Consider the following 15437-nt stretch of genomic DNA (forward strand, 5'->3'; position numbering starts at 1 on the left):
TCTTGTAATTCTCGAACACACCACCAGGGTGTGCACATCGAGGAGTCAGTTACTACCACCCTCTCATGCAGTGCGTATGTACAATTACTGTCCTGCTGAAGTCTTAATTAAAGCCAACTTATTCATGCAGCTCGGCACAGTTCTTCCTACGGGTAACCACAAACAACAACAAAACTGTCATTTCACCAAATGATCTACACTGTCCATTTTAAATTTTCAAAACAAAGACATACAACTTATTTCCGTAAAAATATTAAAATATTTAACAATGTATTGAAACAACAGTAGCATAAGGAAAGAAAAAAAGAAACAAGATAAATATTACACTCATTATATTATTTTTGTTTTTGATGATCATTTGTTTTCATAATGTATTTTAGAATGTGGGAGGTTTTCATGTTCTTTTTAAATTTCAATTGGCATTACATATATTATATCTATACATCTATATCTGGCAGCACGGTGGAAAAGGGGTTAGTGCGTCTGTGTCACAATACGAAAGTCCTGAGTAGTCAGGGTTCAATCCCGGGCTCGGGATTTTTCTGTGTGGAGTTTGCATGTCCTCCCTATGTAGCAGATTTGAGCGTTATGGAGCTATTACCATTGCAGTACAACGTCTTCATTGTTTTGCAGAAAAAAATTGCCGAAGCCAAATGTGTCAAGTGTCTTGAAGATACTATCATGTGACAATAGTCTCTGTGTTTTCTCCTCCGCCACTCGGCTGTGACGTCATTCCCAGCTTCTGGCGTAAACGAAAGGCGGCAGAACAGAGCAGTACTGCCTTGTAACGTCAAGTGTGCTAACTGTCGTGAAAGCACATTGACAGAAAGCCGCGAGCAGGACGCTAATAAGTCAGTCTTATTATTTGTTCTACAGTTTGAAATATTTTCGTCGTATAAAATACATATTTGATTATTTAGTTAAGGATAAAGTGGTCTCGATGCGCTAGAAGCACTGTGCCGCTTCTCGTGCTATCTTTGCTTGTTAGTTAGCTTAGCTCGCTAGTTAGCTTAGCTTGTTAGCTGCTAACAGAAGACACAGAAGTTATCAACACATCGCTAAGTAGAGATCAAGTGTGAGAGTAAAGTGTTGTGATTGTGTGAAAATGTCTACATTACAAATGTTGAGAGCGTTGGTGGATCAGCGACTAACTGCTGCCGTTGAAGAAATATTTGTAGTGTTAGAAAGAATGATAGCAGAATACGAGGCGGAACTTTCTAGAACAAAAGAGGAAAACTATCAACTACTGGAAGCTGTTTTCAAGAAACATCAAGTTGTGTTACACAGAACAGGTTTGTTTGCTTCTTACTCTCAAATGTTTACTAACTTTATATTTGATTGTTAACAAGAAATGGACATTTGGTATAATTGAAGTGAATGGAGTAGCCTTGTCAAGTGAAAGTAAACAATCTGGCATGCAGATGAAAGAAGATTCATGGAACAGAGTATTGTAACTAAAGAAGAACATGGATAATCAACAGAAAACATTCCTAGGTTTTGTTACAGAGGTAGTCAGCAAATCAATACAACAGCTAAAATTAAAGTGTCCGTTTGCAAATTGCTTAAAGTTAGTTTTTTTCTTACAAAAAAATATAACTCGATCGTCACCAGCTTGCTTATGTTACTATTAGTGGTTTAACAGAACATATACATATTTTTAAATGTCCATTTTTTTCCACAATTACTAACTGAGATAGGTTCCAGCGACCCCGAAGGGGACAAGTGGTACAAAATGGATGGATAATTAAATTGAATAAAACTGGTTAGGAATTAGTTTGGCGTTCATGCTTGTCACTTACTGCTGTCTCGTACACACACTGGGAGCGTGTGCACGTACACAGAAACAGTCCGAGAGAAGCAACTAACAATTTGCAGTCATGTTGTTGTTGTCATGATAGAATATACATTCAATGATATGTACGCCTTGCTTTTTTGCTAGCAAATGTTTTCATTTAATACTATAAACATTTGGTGGCACAGTAAAAATTTAAAAGTAATACGAAGTGTTCTATATAACAATTATAATATTAGCACTCAAACAACAATATACAGTAACACACATGTGCACTCATACTAATAAGACCTCATTCAGCTTTTTATAGCCAAGTAATACTATAAAAGTATAGTCCACTAGCATGTATCAGTAACATAACATGACTGACAGCACATGCATGTCCATTACTGATCATAATGCCACGCATACACATGCCAGAATGAGAAGTGACGCTGATAGGTTTAGGAACGGTGATTTGTTTAAATTAGGTAAAAAATCAGATAATGTTAACACAATGTCTAAAAGGCAAACATTTATTCATGAAAGCAGAATATGGCTTTTAGCACAAAATGATGCAACTCCACACATACGTAACATGTACACGCACATTAGCTTTGTGTGTTGACCTAACGCAGGGGTCGGCAACCTTCAGCATACAAAGAGACATTTTAGCCCGTTTCCCCCAGATAAAACCCACCTAGAGCCACAAACTCTTGTTAGATTCCTAAAATGACGATAACACCACTTATAGTTGTGTTACACTAATGACATCAAACATGTATTTGATTTATTTCTGGGTATAACAAAGCAAATCATCAAATTATTTTGAACATTAGAAACAAAATACACTGTTCCTTCCCTTATTAATGAATACAAAAATAAAAATCAACTCATTCCAACATTCTGAAAGCATACAACTACAGCATATTTATTTGACTAAAAATTGAAAACAACTACCTGGTCATCAATAAAAACAGCAAATTAATAAAAATGTAAGTAAATAAAATGTTTGTCTTTTTGATCCGTCATTGCTAGGGGTTGACCGCTAAAAACAATACAATTGCATGGCAGCAAGAGATGTCGCATAAGGGCTGTGACATACATTTACATCCACAATATATTCACATGGGTTTTATTTTCCTATGACAAGATCCCAGAAACTCTCCAAAATTACAATTGTAAAATTCAAATGAACTAACTAAATAAAATGAAATATAATAGATCAAGTAACCATTATTTGTTGACATTCGGTTTCAAAGCCAAAGGGAGCCAGGGAGGCATGAAAGAACCTCATGTGGCTCCAGAGCCACAGGTTGCAGACCCCTGATCTAACGCTAGCTATCATTGAATATAGATTCAATATAATTATAAATTGTGGGGAATATAGACACTAAAATGTTCTGTTAAACCACTAATGGTAACAAAACATGTCCTTTGGTGGTCTTAATTTTTTTGTTGGAAAAATGTAAGAGCACAATTTGCAAACAGTTGAGTCTCTTTTAAAATTATGAACTTATTTCTAACCTGCCTGAATAAGTGACATTTCTTATTATTATAATCAAATGACAGCATTAATTTCCATGAGATTGTTTTCTACTAATAGTGTTTTAGACCACTTACAATGACAGTAACAAAAAATATATATTTTTCATGAGCTGTGTACTAGTATTGTATGTCTGGGTAGGGGTCCTGCTTTGGAAACAAATTGTACCCTTTCAGGTATGACATTTAGTTCCCGCTAAAACATTCACATGTTGCACAATGAGATGTAAGCATGGGATCATGTGTACTGTACATTCCTGTAACTTTGTGATTGTATAATATATATCAATCAATCAATCAATCAATGTTTATTTATATAGCCCCAAATCACAAATGTCTCAAAGGACTGCACAAATCATTACGACTACAACATCCTCGGAAGAACCCACAAAAGGGCAAGGAAAACTCACACCCAGTGGGCAGGGAGAATTCACATCCAGTGGGACGCCAGTGACAATGCTGACTATGAGAAACCTTGGAGAGGACCTCAGATGTGGGCAACCCCCCCCCCCCTCTAGGGGACCGAAAGCAATGGATGTCGAGCGGGTCTAACATGATGCTGTGAAAGTTCAATCCATAGTGGCTCCAACACAGCCGCAAGAGTTCAGTTCAAAGCGGATCCAAGACAGCAGCGAGAGTCCCGTCCACAGGAGACCATCTCAAGCGGAGGCGGATCAGCAGCGTAGAGATGTCCCCAACCCATACACAGGCGAGCGGTCCATCCTGGGTCCCGACGAGCGGTCCATCCTGGGTCTCGACTCTGGACAGCCAGTACTTCATCCATGGTCATCGGACCGGACCCCCTCCACAAGGGAGGGGGGGGACATAGGAGAAAGAAAAGAAGCGGCAGATCAACTGGTCTAAAAAGGAGGTCTATTTATAGGCTAGAGTATACAGATGAGTTTTAAGGTGAGACTTAAATGCTTCTACTGAGGTAGCATCTCATCTTATATTTGTATAAGTATTTCTTTAAAATAACAGCATTTCTTGATTAATATTTATAAATTAGGATTCTTAATAAATGACACTAGAATAAGCACACATTTGATTGTTATAGCTTTTTGTGTGTCTGTAAAGGCATGACTGGCTAAGTGCCATTAGTGCATGTGTTGGTGCACGTGGGAAAGTGCGAGCGGCTGCTATTGAAATGACAAACTTGGTTGTGGTCAGGTTTGTGCGGCAGAAAATGTCCAATTTTGCTAGATAGGAACTTTTTTACCAATGTTTTGGTCACGTGTTTGTGGCCGACAAAAATTTAGCTCAATAAAGGGATCGCTGGAATTCATGTCCTCCTTCGAGCGTTTCGACAGACGTTCCAATAATTGAACGGTGATGATGAAAACGTTTTTCTCTGTTGTGGCCGTCAGTTACATTGAAAATTGTTATGCGCTTATTTTTCAGTTAGATTTTGGAGTGGCATAGATTTGCCGTGTGCAGAGGACACATTAGCAGTGCGCAATTGCACAGGATTAGAGAGAACGTTGATTGGAAGCACAAAATATGAACTGCAGATTTCTGCTGAGCAGCAATAACAGATTTGATCTTTTTCTTTTGTGGCATTTTTGTGTTCTCTTTCCCTGCATTTTGACTCACCAGAAGCAGCATGTATGCGCAGGCGTCGTTTGAGCAACAAAGAAAGACATTCATAGTATTTTTTATTGCTCGCCAACGGACTATATTTCTTTACCGCACGCGGTCCCCTTAAAGTTAAAACCCCATCTGTGACGTTTCGCTGGCATCGTGGTGAAGTTGTTCTGTCGTGGGTGCAGCGGAGGATGGAACACAGCGTGAACCAAAGACACTGGCACAAAGGCACTAACAAAAACCAACAGAACTAGCGTGGGAGCTAGAATGAACAAAAAGCGCTGGTATGTAAACTAGGGACAAGCAAACAAACAAAATAGCATGGACGCTAATCTAATAACAAAAGTATTTTCTCAACATGCGGGAATGCGACTTCATCTGTTGCGTATAGCAAACTACAGTCCGAGAGCGAATGTCCAACAAAAGCGGTCTTAAATAAGGAGATAAATCAGACTCGGGTCACCGGGTCCCCGCTCTGGAGCTAGGCCCGGAGGTGGGGCACGATGGCGAGCGCCTGGTTGCCGGGCCTGTTCCCATGGGGCCCGGCCGGGCACAGCCCGAAGAGGCAACGTGGGTCACCCCTCCAATGGGCTCACCACTCATAGCAGGGGCCATAGAGGTCGGGTGCATTGTGAGCTGGGCGGCAGCCGAAGGCAGAGAACTTGGCGGTCCGATCCTCGGCTACAGAAGCTAGCTCTTGGGACGTGGAACGTCACGTCACTGGGGGGGAAAGAGCCTGAGCTAGTGCGCGAAGTTGAAAAGTTCCGGCTGGATATAGTCGGACTCACTTCGACGCACAGCAAGGGCTCTGGAACCACTTTTCTCGAAAGGGGATAGACTCTCTTCCACTCTGGCGTTGCCGGCAGTGAGAGGCGACGGGCTGGGGTGGCAATTCTTTTTCCCCCCCGGCTCAAAGCCTGTACGTTGGAGTTCAACCCAGTGGGCGAAAGGGTAGCCTCCCTCTGCCTTCGGGTGGGGGGACGGGTCCTGACTGTTGTTTGTGCTTACGCACCAAACAGCAATTCAGAGTACCCATCCTTTTTGGGTACACTCGAGGGAGTACTGGAAAGTGCACCCCCTGGTGATTCCCTTGTCCTACTGGGGGACTTCAACGCTCATGTTGGCAACGACAGTGAAACCTGGAGAGGCGTGATTGGAAAGAATGGCCGCCCGGATCTGAACCCGAGTGGTGTTTTGTTATTGGACTTTTGTGCTCGTCACAGTTTGTCCATAACAAACACCATGTTCAAACATAAGGGTGTCCATATGTGCACTTGGCACCAGGACACCCTAGGCCGCAGTTCCATGATCGGCTTTGTAGTTGTGTCATCGGATTTGCGGCCTCATGTTTTGGACACTCAGATGAAGAGAGGAGCCGAGCTTTCTACCGATCACCACCTGGTGGTGAGTTGGCTGCGATGGTGGGGGAGGATGCCGGACAGACTTGGCAGGCCCAAACGCATTGTGAGGGTCTGCTGGGAACGTCTGTCAGTCTCCTGTCAGAGAAAGTTTCAATTCCCACCTCTGGAAGAACTTTGAACATGTCTCGAGGTAGGTGCTGGACATTGAGTCCGAGTGGACCATGTTCTGCACCTCTATTGCGGAGGCGGCTGATTGGTGCTGTGGCAGCAAGGTAGTTGGTGCCTGTCGTGGCGGTAATCCCAGAACCCGTTGGTGGACACCAGCAGTGAGGGATGCCGTCAAGCTGAAGAAGGAGACCTCTTGAGTTCTTTTGGCTCATAGGACTCCGGAGGCAGTGGACAGGTACCGACAGGGCAAGCGGTGTGCCTATTCAGCGGTCGGGGAGGCAAAGACTCGAACATAGGAGAAGAAGCCATGGAAAACGACTTTCAGGCGGCTTCGAAGCGATTCTGGACCACCTTCAGCCGCCTCAGGAAGGGGAAGCAGTGCAATGTCAACACCGTGTATGGTACGGATCAGATCAGGAGCGGTACCTCTGGATTGGCAGACCGGGGTGGTGGTCCCTCTCTTTAAGAAGGGGGACCGGAGGGTGTGTTCCAACTATCGTGGGATCACACTCCTCAGCCTTCCCGGTAAGGTTTATTCAGGTGTACTGGAGAGGAGGCTACGCCGGATAGTCGAACCTCGGATTCAGGAGGAACAGTGTGGTTTTCGTCCTGGTCGTGGAACTGTGGACCAGCTCTATACTCTCGGCAGGGTTCTTGAGGGTGCATGGGAGTTTGCCCAACCAGTCTACATGTGCTTTGTGGACTTGGAGAAGGCATTCGACCGTGTCCCTTTGGGAATTCCCGTGGGGAGTGCTCAGAGAGTATGGGGTATCGGACTGTCTTATTGTGGCAGTCAGCTCCCTGTATGATCAGTGTCAGAACTTGGTCCGCATTGCTGGCAGTAAGTCGGACACATTTCCAGTGAGGGTTGGACTCCGTCAAGGCTGTCCTTTGTCAGCGATTCTGTTCATAACTTTTATGGAAATAATTTCTAGGCGCAGTCAAGGCGTTGAGGGGTTTCGGTTTGGTGGCCACAGGATCAGGTCTCTCCTTTTTGCAGATGATGTGGTCCTGATGGCTTCATCTGGTCAGGATCTTCAGCTCTCACTGGATCGGTTCGCAGCCGAGTGTGAAGCGACCGGAATGAGAATAAGCACTTCCAAGTCTGAGTCCATGGTTCTCGACCGGAAAAGGGTGAAATGCCATCTCCGGGTTGGGGAGCAGACCCTGCCCCAAGTAGAGGAGTTCAAGTACCTAGGAGTCTTCTTCACGAGTGAGGGAAGAGTGGATCATGAGATCGACAGGCAGATCGGTGCGGTGTCTTCAGTAATGCGGACGTTGTACCGATCCGTTGTGGTGAGGAAGGAGCTGAGCCGGAAGGCAAAGCTCTCAATTTACCGGTCGATCTACGTTCGCATCCTCACCTATGGTCATGAGCTTTGGGTCATGACCGAAAGGATATGATCATGGGTACAAGCGGCCCAAATGAGTTTCCTCCGCCGGGTGGCAGGGCTCTCCCTTAGAGATAGGGTGAGAAGCTCTGTCATCCGGGAGGAACTCAAACTAAAGCCGCTGCTCCTTCACATCGAGAGGAGACAGATGAGGTGGTTCAGGCATCTGGTCAGGATTTAGGGCACGTCCAACCGGTAGGAGGCCACGGGGAAAACCCAGGACACGTTGGGAAGACTATGTCTCCCGGCTGGCCTGGGAACGCCTCGGGATTTCCTTTGAAGAGCTGGACGAAGTGGCTGGGGAGAGGGAAGTCTGGGCTTCCCTGCTTAGGCTGCTGCCCCCGCGACTAGGGTTTGGTATCGAGTATCGATTGGAACCGGGACTAACTTTCAGATTCTCCAGGAATTGTTCAAAAGTTTAATTTTCGATTCCTAGTTTCGATACCCAGTCCGCCGACCGGAAAAAAATGATAAGTCCGCCGACTCAGAAGAAGAAGCCGCTGAACACCAACGAAGAAGCGCCCTCCGCCGGAAGTGTTAGCATAGCCGAGCCTATGTAGCCGAGCGAGTCAGTCAAGCATGGATAGCGGGCGTCGACGGTCGAAAGTGTGGCTTTATTTTACAAAAAAAAAATTAAATATCGGACAAATGTAACACATGCGACAGGACTGTTTCTCCAGATTCTCTGAACCTTTTGATGATTTTACGGACCATAGATGGTAAAATCCCTAAATTCCTTGCAATAGCTCGTTGAGAAATGTTGTTCTAAAGCTTTTCGACAAATTGCTTAAAAATTGGTGACCCTCACCCCATCCTTGTTTGTGAATTACTTAGCATTTCATGGAAGCTGCTTTTATAGCCAATCATGGCACCCACCTGTTCCCAATTAGCCTGCACACCTGTGGGATGTTCCAAATAAGTGTTTGATGAGCATTCCTCAACTTTATCATTATTTATTGCCACCTTTCCCAACTTCTTTGTCACGTGTTGCTGGCATCATATTCTAAAGTCAATGATTATTTGCAAACAAAAAAATGTTTATCAGTTTGAACATCAAATATGTTGTCTTTGTAGCATATTCAACTGAATATGGCTTGAAAAGGATTTGCAAATCATTGTATTCTGTTTATATTTACATCTAACATTTCACAACTCATATGGAAACGGGGTTTGTATATATATAATATATTTATACATGCGTGTGTGTGTGTGTGTGTGTGTGTGTGTGTGTGTGGTTCCACAAGGCTCGTTATTTAAATGATATTTGTTCAGTATCTAATAGATTAAAATGTATTATGTTTGCAGATGATACACATGTATATTGTTCAGGAGAATACTTGAAGTGTTGAGGTTAATAGAAGTTGAGTTGATTCAGCTAAAAAAATGTTTTGATATTTATAAGTTATCATTTAAATGATAAGAAAACTTAATTTGTGGTGTTAAGTGGTGCAAGGACAAATTGTGAAGCAAAATTAAATCAATTGGAAATTAATAGAGTATATGAAACTAAATTATTGGGAAGAATAATTGATAATAAATTATGTTGAATATATACCGTATTTTTCGGATTAAAAATCACATTTCTTTTTCATAGTTTGGCCAGGGGTGCGATTTATACTCTGGAGGGACTTATGTGTGAAACTTATTTACACATTACTGTAAAATATCAAAAAATATTATTTATCTCATTTACATAAGAGACCAGACGTACCGATAGAAGAGGAAGCCACACATTGTCTACTTTCGAGTTGGCTGAGTTGTTTAGAAGTGACACCGAGGAAGAAGATTTCATGATATTTAGCGATTAGGAGTGACAGATAGTTTGGTAAAGGTATAGCGTGTTCTATAAGTTATAGTTATTTGAATGACTCTTAGCATAATATGTTAGGTTAACATAGCAGGCACCTTCTCAGTTGGTTATTTATGCCTCATATAACGTACACTTATTCAGCCTGTTGTTCACTATTCTTTGTTTATTTTAAATTGCCTATCTAATGTCTATTCTTGGTGTTGGATTTTATTTAAATACATTTCCCCCAAAAATACGACTTATACTTTAGTGCTACTTATATGTGTTTTTTTGCCTTCTCTAATTATGCATTTTCGTCCGGTGCGACTTATTCTCCGGAGCGATTTATAATCCGAAAAATACAGTAAAGGGAAACATATCCAAATCTATTCATTCTCTTTATAAAGTAAAACATGCTGAATAAGACATGTCTGCAAATGTTATTGTGGAAGGTCTCTGTCCCAGATCCTCCTTTGCTTGGCTGGAATCACCACACTCGGTCTCAGTGATTTACACTTTTATTGATGGCAGTACATGCAACTGCATCAGTCCAGTGCTCTCCAGTTTGTTCACTGTATCTCGCCGTCTGTGTCTTTCTCTCTCCGTCACTCTCATCATCTTTCCCCTTAAGATCTCCAACGCTGCTGATAAAGGACCAGGTGATTAGATAACTCGCTCCAGCTGAGGTATCCGCTCACCTGTCTGCTGCTTCGTGGCCAATCCCTGCACATGCCCCGCCCGCAGGGAAGGCGTAGGCCACGCCCCTCTCCACATGCCTCCACCGCCCGATTCAGGCCGGGCGGTGCAATACAAGCACTTTCTCTCCCGGTGTGAATTTATGCAGTTGGGTTCCCCGGTTATACTTGCGCCGCTGACGCTCTTGGGCACGGAGTAAATTCTCACGTGACAAGTGCCCCACCTGGTGGAGTTTTGCTCGCATGTCAAGGACGTACTGTAACTAATTTTTGCTGGAGCTTGGACCCTCCTCCCAGCTTTCTTTAATGACGTCCAAGACTCCGCGAGGCCTCCGGCTGTACAATAACTCACACGGTGCAAAACCAAGTGAGGCCTGGGGTACCTCCTGCATCGCAAACATGAGGGGATCCAACCATTTATCCCAATTCTGTTTGTTCTTGTGCATAAATTTACGGCTCATTGTTTTCAGCGTTTTATTCAATCTCTCCACCAGTCCATCCGTTTGTGGCAGGTACACGCTGGTGCGGATCGCTTTTACCCCCAATAATCCTTACAGTTCTTTTATGGTGCGTGACATAAAGGACATGCCCCGGTCGGTCAGAATCTCTTTTGGGATTCCATCTTGGGAGATGACCTGAAATAGTGCTTGCGCGACACTTTTGGCGGAGATAGAGTGCAAAGGCTTTGCTTCGGGATACCGCGATGCGTAATCCACCAGGACTAAAACAAAGCGATGTCCCCGTGTACTCGGGTGAAATGGTCCGATGAGGTCCATGCCAATTCTCTTGAATGGAACCTCTATGAGCGATAATGGGCGTAACGGTGCCCGTGGAGTGGCCGCTGGATTCACCAGCTGGCAGTCTGGCCAGGCTGCGCACCACCGGCGCACATCCGCCCGGAGGCCTGGCCAATAGAATTGGACCATGACTCGATTAAGTGTCTCGTCATACCCCAAATGTTAAGCCATCGGGTCGAACCAGGTTTTGGTGGATCAGGGACTGCTTAAAGCCCGAGTCCACCATCGCCCGATATGTACCCCCTTGTACTCTTACCGGGACGTAGTATGTCTCTCCTGGATCGGGGGCGGGTGCTGGCGGCTCGACAACCCGCATTGCCTGCCCCACCTCCATCATGGAGCAATCCCTGCGCACGTGACCGGGTTGTCTGCACCCCCAGCACACCGACCCTGGAAGTTGAGGTGCCCTCTGCGAGGGAAGCCCTCTCGCCGCAGCACTGGGAACCTGCAACATGCACACATCAGATTTATTGTTGACCCGTGTCCCAACGTTAGTGGTGTGTGTGTGCGTGCCTGCGTGTGTGTGTGTAAGTGTTTGTGTGGCCACCAGGAAAACCTGGTCTTTATGCCCGGGTGATCTTGCCCGCTCCATACCCCCCCATCGCGGGGCGAGTTGACGCCGGGGTGCTGGGGTGGATCCTGCGGCCGTCCTCGGGGTTGCCTCCCTCTGCACTGCTAGGTGTTCCTCCGCCAACCTCACCGCTGCTTTTACGCTCGGGGGGCTGTGGTATCTCACCCACGCTGATGTCCAGGAACCGCTCCAAAACGATGCTTTCCAGCACACCTGGATCCTGTCCATTGGGCCGGAGCCACCGGGTCGCTGCGTCCCTCAGCCGGTAGGCGAACACGAACGGTCGGTCTTCTGGCTCCAGCGTCATCGCTCTAAATCTGCGTCTGTGATCCCCGGGGCTGCTGCCGATCCGGTCCAGGATGGCTTAACGGAGGTTAGTGTATTGCAGGCGGGCAGATGCCGGGAGACTCAACACCGCCCGCTGCGCCTCCCCCACCAGGAGCGGCAGCAGTTTGGCTCCCCACTCTTCTTCCGGCCACCTGTTTGACGCCTCGAACACGTCCAGGAATGTTTGAGGATCCTCCCCCTCTACCATGTGTTTCATGGCTGACATCCCTCCCGCTTCCGCCTTGTCCATTAGCGTTTTAACAGTCGCGATTGTTGCTGACTTGCTGCTGATACTTGCGCCAGCACTTGTCCAAGCGCTTCCAGGGGGGTTGGTGCCGACATCTTTCCTAGATTCTTCCTTAGTTGGGCGCCACTGTGGAAGGTCTCTGTCCCAGATCCCCCGTTGTTTGGCTGGAATCACCACACTCGGTCTCAGTGATTTACACTTTTATTGATGGCAGTACATGCAACTGCATCAGTCCAGTGCTCTCCAGTTTGTTCACTGTATCTCGCCGTGTGTGTCTTTCTCTCTTCGTCACTCTCATCATCTTTCCCCTCAAGATTTCCAACGCTGCTGATAAAGGGAACAGGTGATTGGATCACTCGCTCCAGCTGAGGTATCTGCTCACCTGTATGCTGCTTCCTGGCCGGCCCCTGCACACGCCCCGCCCGCAGGGAACGCGTAGGCCACGCCCCTCTCCACAGTTATATTATTCTTTTATTTTTCCATATTTAACATATTGTGTTGAAGTTTGTGGAAATGTTTACAGCAACAGTCTTCCAGCTTGTATTCTTAGGTTATTTCAATTAAGAGGAGAACACTATCACTTACGGGGGATATTGATTTTTGAAATAGGTAAAGTAAGAAGGGATATAAAATGCAAATTTATCACAGTTTTAGGAGTTAAATGGTGGAACAAGCTCAGTGATGAGTTGAAGACATGTAGTTCTCTCACTGGGTCCATGTGTACACTCTCAGTTACATTAACACTGATATTATACATGTGGGCCAATAGATAGAAATGCTGTTAAATGTAGCTTTGATGTGGCAAGCTACTTTTGCAGTGTAGCGTGTAGTGTAGCTTGCTACAATTCTCTGAGGATAGTTTAGCTACATTTAATGGAGAGTAACTTGTAGCTTAGCTTACTACATTTTCCAGGTCGCTTGCCCATCACTGTCTATTTGGCCTAGCTCACATGTGAATAGTTTGAATACTGCAAACTTCAACACAGTAACACCTCATTTGTGTTCTATGTTCTGCAGACGTCCAGCAGGTGTCAGCAGAGAGTCATGAAGAGATTCCCTGCAAGCAGCAGGAGTGGAGCTCCAGTGTGGGACAGACGGAGCTACAGGCCCCCTCCCACATTAAAGAGGAGCAGCTTCATGATGAAGATGAAGCTCAGTCCTTACAGCTTCATCACAGTCAAAGTGAGGAGAACAGAGGGGCGGAGCTTGTAAGTCAACACATCACAGAAGCTGATGGAGAGCATTGTGAAGATATAAAGTCAGAACCAGACAGCATCTTTGCTCCACTGTCAGACATGGACCACACGATGTCACACTCTTCTGATCACAGTGACCACATCCAACAACCTTTGGAGAGTAAAAATGACTCTAAAGGTGATACGAGACATCACACTAACAACAAACACTTTGACTGCTCTCAATGTGGGAAATCATTTAGATGGAAGAGTCTTTTTACAGTACACATGAGAACACATACTGGAGAGAAACCTTTTACTTGCTCTGTTTGTAAGAAGAGTTTCTCCTTAAAGCAACGCTTGACCAGACACATGAGAGCACACACTGGAGAGAATCCTTTTACTTGTTCTTTTTGTAAGAAGAGTTTCGCCACTAAGCAAAACATGATCACACACATGAGAACACACACTGGAGAGAAACCTTTTCCTTGCTCGGTTTGTAAGAAAACTTTCTCCAGAAAGCAACACATGACCACACACATGAGAACACACACTGGAGAGAAACCTTTTCCATGCTCAGTGTGTCCCAAAAGATTCTCCATAAATGAGCAAATGAAAAGACACATGAGAACACACACTGGAGAGAAACCTTTTACTTGCTCTCTTTGTAACAAGGGGTTTTCCAGAAAGCTTAACATGTCCACGCACATGAGAACACATACTGGAGAGAAACCTTTTACTTGCTCTGTTTGTAAGAATAGTTTCTCCACAAAGCTTGTCATGACCAGACACATGAGAACACACACTGGAGAAAAACCGTTTAGTTGCACTGTGTGCGATAAAACATTCAGGGTTAAGAATAAGGTCAGTAAACACAAGTGTGTAACAGTCATGGAGGCTGCAGGGATTTAAATACACTTAAGCAGTGATTGTGCTAAATGTACTCTAAAACACAGCATGTTTAATATGAATGTATATTTTATGTTGTATGTAGTAGTGCTTCTCATCTTCTACTGTTATTCTATGTTGTTCTGGAATTACTTTTTAAGTTGTGTGCATTTATTGAATATCATGTATGTAGCTACTATTTTATTTTATTTTCTCATTGTTAAAGAGAGAACTTCTTATTATTTACAGTTGTTTTTTGTTCACACATTTTCTTCCATTGCATTTTTATTGATGTTATTATCCAATTAAAAGAATGAATGAATAAAATTGTTAACAAAATGTGGACTGAGCAGCATTATTACATCATGGATGTTAACTCCTGCAAAACATCAACAAAGAAGAAAAAGTCTGAAGTTAGCAACACATCACTGAACTTTAGAGCCATCGTGAGTGGAGTTGCTTGTTTTTATTGCTGCATTTGTACTTATTTCACCTCACATCTTCACTTTCAACCCTAAAGTCTTCTTCAAATATATTGTTCTGGGCTTCTAAGATTGATGTTTATGATGTGTGTGTAGTCTGTGGAAAGGGTTGTTGTCCCTTGTGGATCCAATTGTTCACTTGCACAGATACATCTTCATCATCATCATCATCATCATCATCAGACATAACCGGTCCACTACTGGATGAAACCTTAGCATTAATGTTCTAATATCAGTGTGACCTCATTATTCCTTGATCATAAGACCTAAAGGCCTACTGAAATGAGATGTTCTTATTTAAACGGGGACAGCAGGTCCATTCTATGTGTCATACTTGATCATTTCGCGATATTGCCATATTTTTGCTGAAAGGATTTAGTAGAGAACATCCACGATAAAGTTCGCAACTTTTGGTCGCTAATAGAAAAGCCTTGCCTTTACTGGAAGTCGCAGACGATGACGTCACCCGTGTGATGGCTCCTCACATCCTCACATTGATTTTAATCGGAGCCTCCAATAAAAAGAGCTATTTGGACCGAGAAAATGACAATGTCCCCATTAATTTGAGCGAGGATGAAATATTTGTGTTTGAGGATATTGATAGCGACGGATTAGAAAAAAATAAAATAAATCAAGTTTAAAAAAA

General features: G+C 44.2%; 2 protein-coding genes across 2 annotated transcripts in view; one reads left to right on the top strand and one right to left on the bottom strand.

Annotated features, from left to right (window-relative positions):
* Positions 1-793: 793 nt before the first annotated feature.
* Positions 794-14654, top strand: LOC133546198 (zinc finger protein OZF-like). The gene is made up of 2 exons (XM_061892097.1): positions 794-1292; positions 13264-14654. The coding sequence occupies exons 1-2, from the start codon at positions 1106-1108 to the stop codon at positions 14331-14333; spliced, it is 1257 nt and encodes a 418-aa protein (XP_061748081.1). The 5' UTR covers positions 794-1105; the 3' UTR covers positions 14334-14654.
* The window catches only part of LOC133546177 (oocyte zinc finger protein XlCOF22-like), a 55359-nt gene continuing 50041 nt past the window's right edge, over positions 10120-15437 (bottom strand). The window contains exons 3-4 of the mRNA XM_061892042.1: positions 11358-11546; positions 10120-10253 (exon numbers count right to left, since the gene is read on the bottom strand). Of these exons, the coding sequence (XP_061748026.1) occupies positions 10120-10253; positions 11358-11546 (323 nt within the window). The remainder of the gene's footprint in view (positions 10254-11357; positions 11547-15437) is intronic.

This window comes from Nerophis ophidion, linkage group LG29, assembly GCF_033978795.1.
Source record: "Nerophis ophidion isolate RoL-2023_Sa linkage group LG29, RoL_Noph_v1.0, whole genome shotgun sequence".
NCBI lineage: Eukaryota > Metazoa > Chordata > Actinopteri > Syngnathiformes > Syngnathidae > Nerophis > Nerophis ophidion.

Excerpts from the sequence above, each read along its gene's own strand:
- LOC133546198 (XM_061892097.1), top strand. The coding sequence starts at position 1,106 with ATGTCTACATTACAAATGTTGAGAGCGTTGGTGGATCAGCGACTAACT. Across the intron at positions 1,293-13,263 it reads AGTTGTGTTACACAGAACAG|ACGTCCAGCAGGTGTCAGCA; the intron begins GTTTGTTTGCTT and ends TATGTTCTGCAG.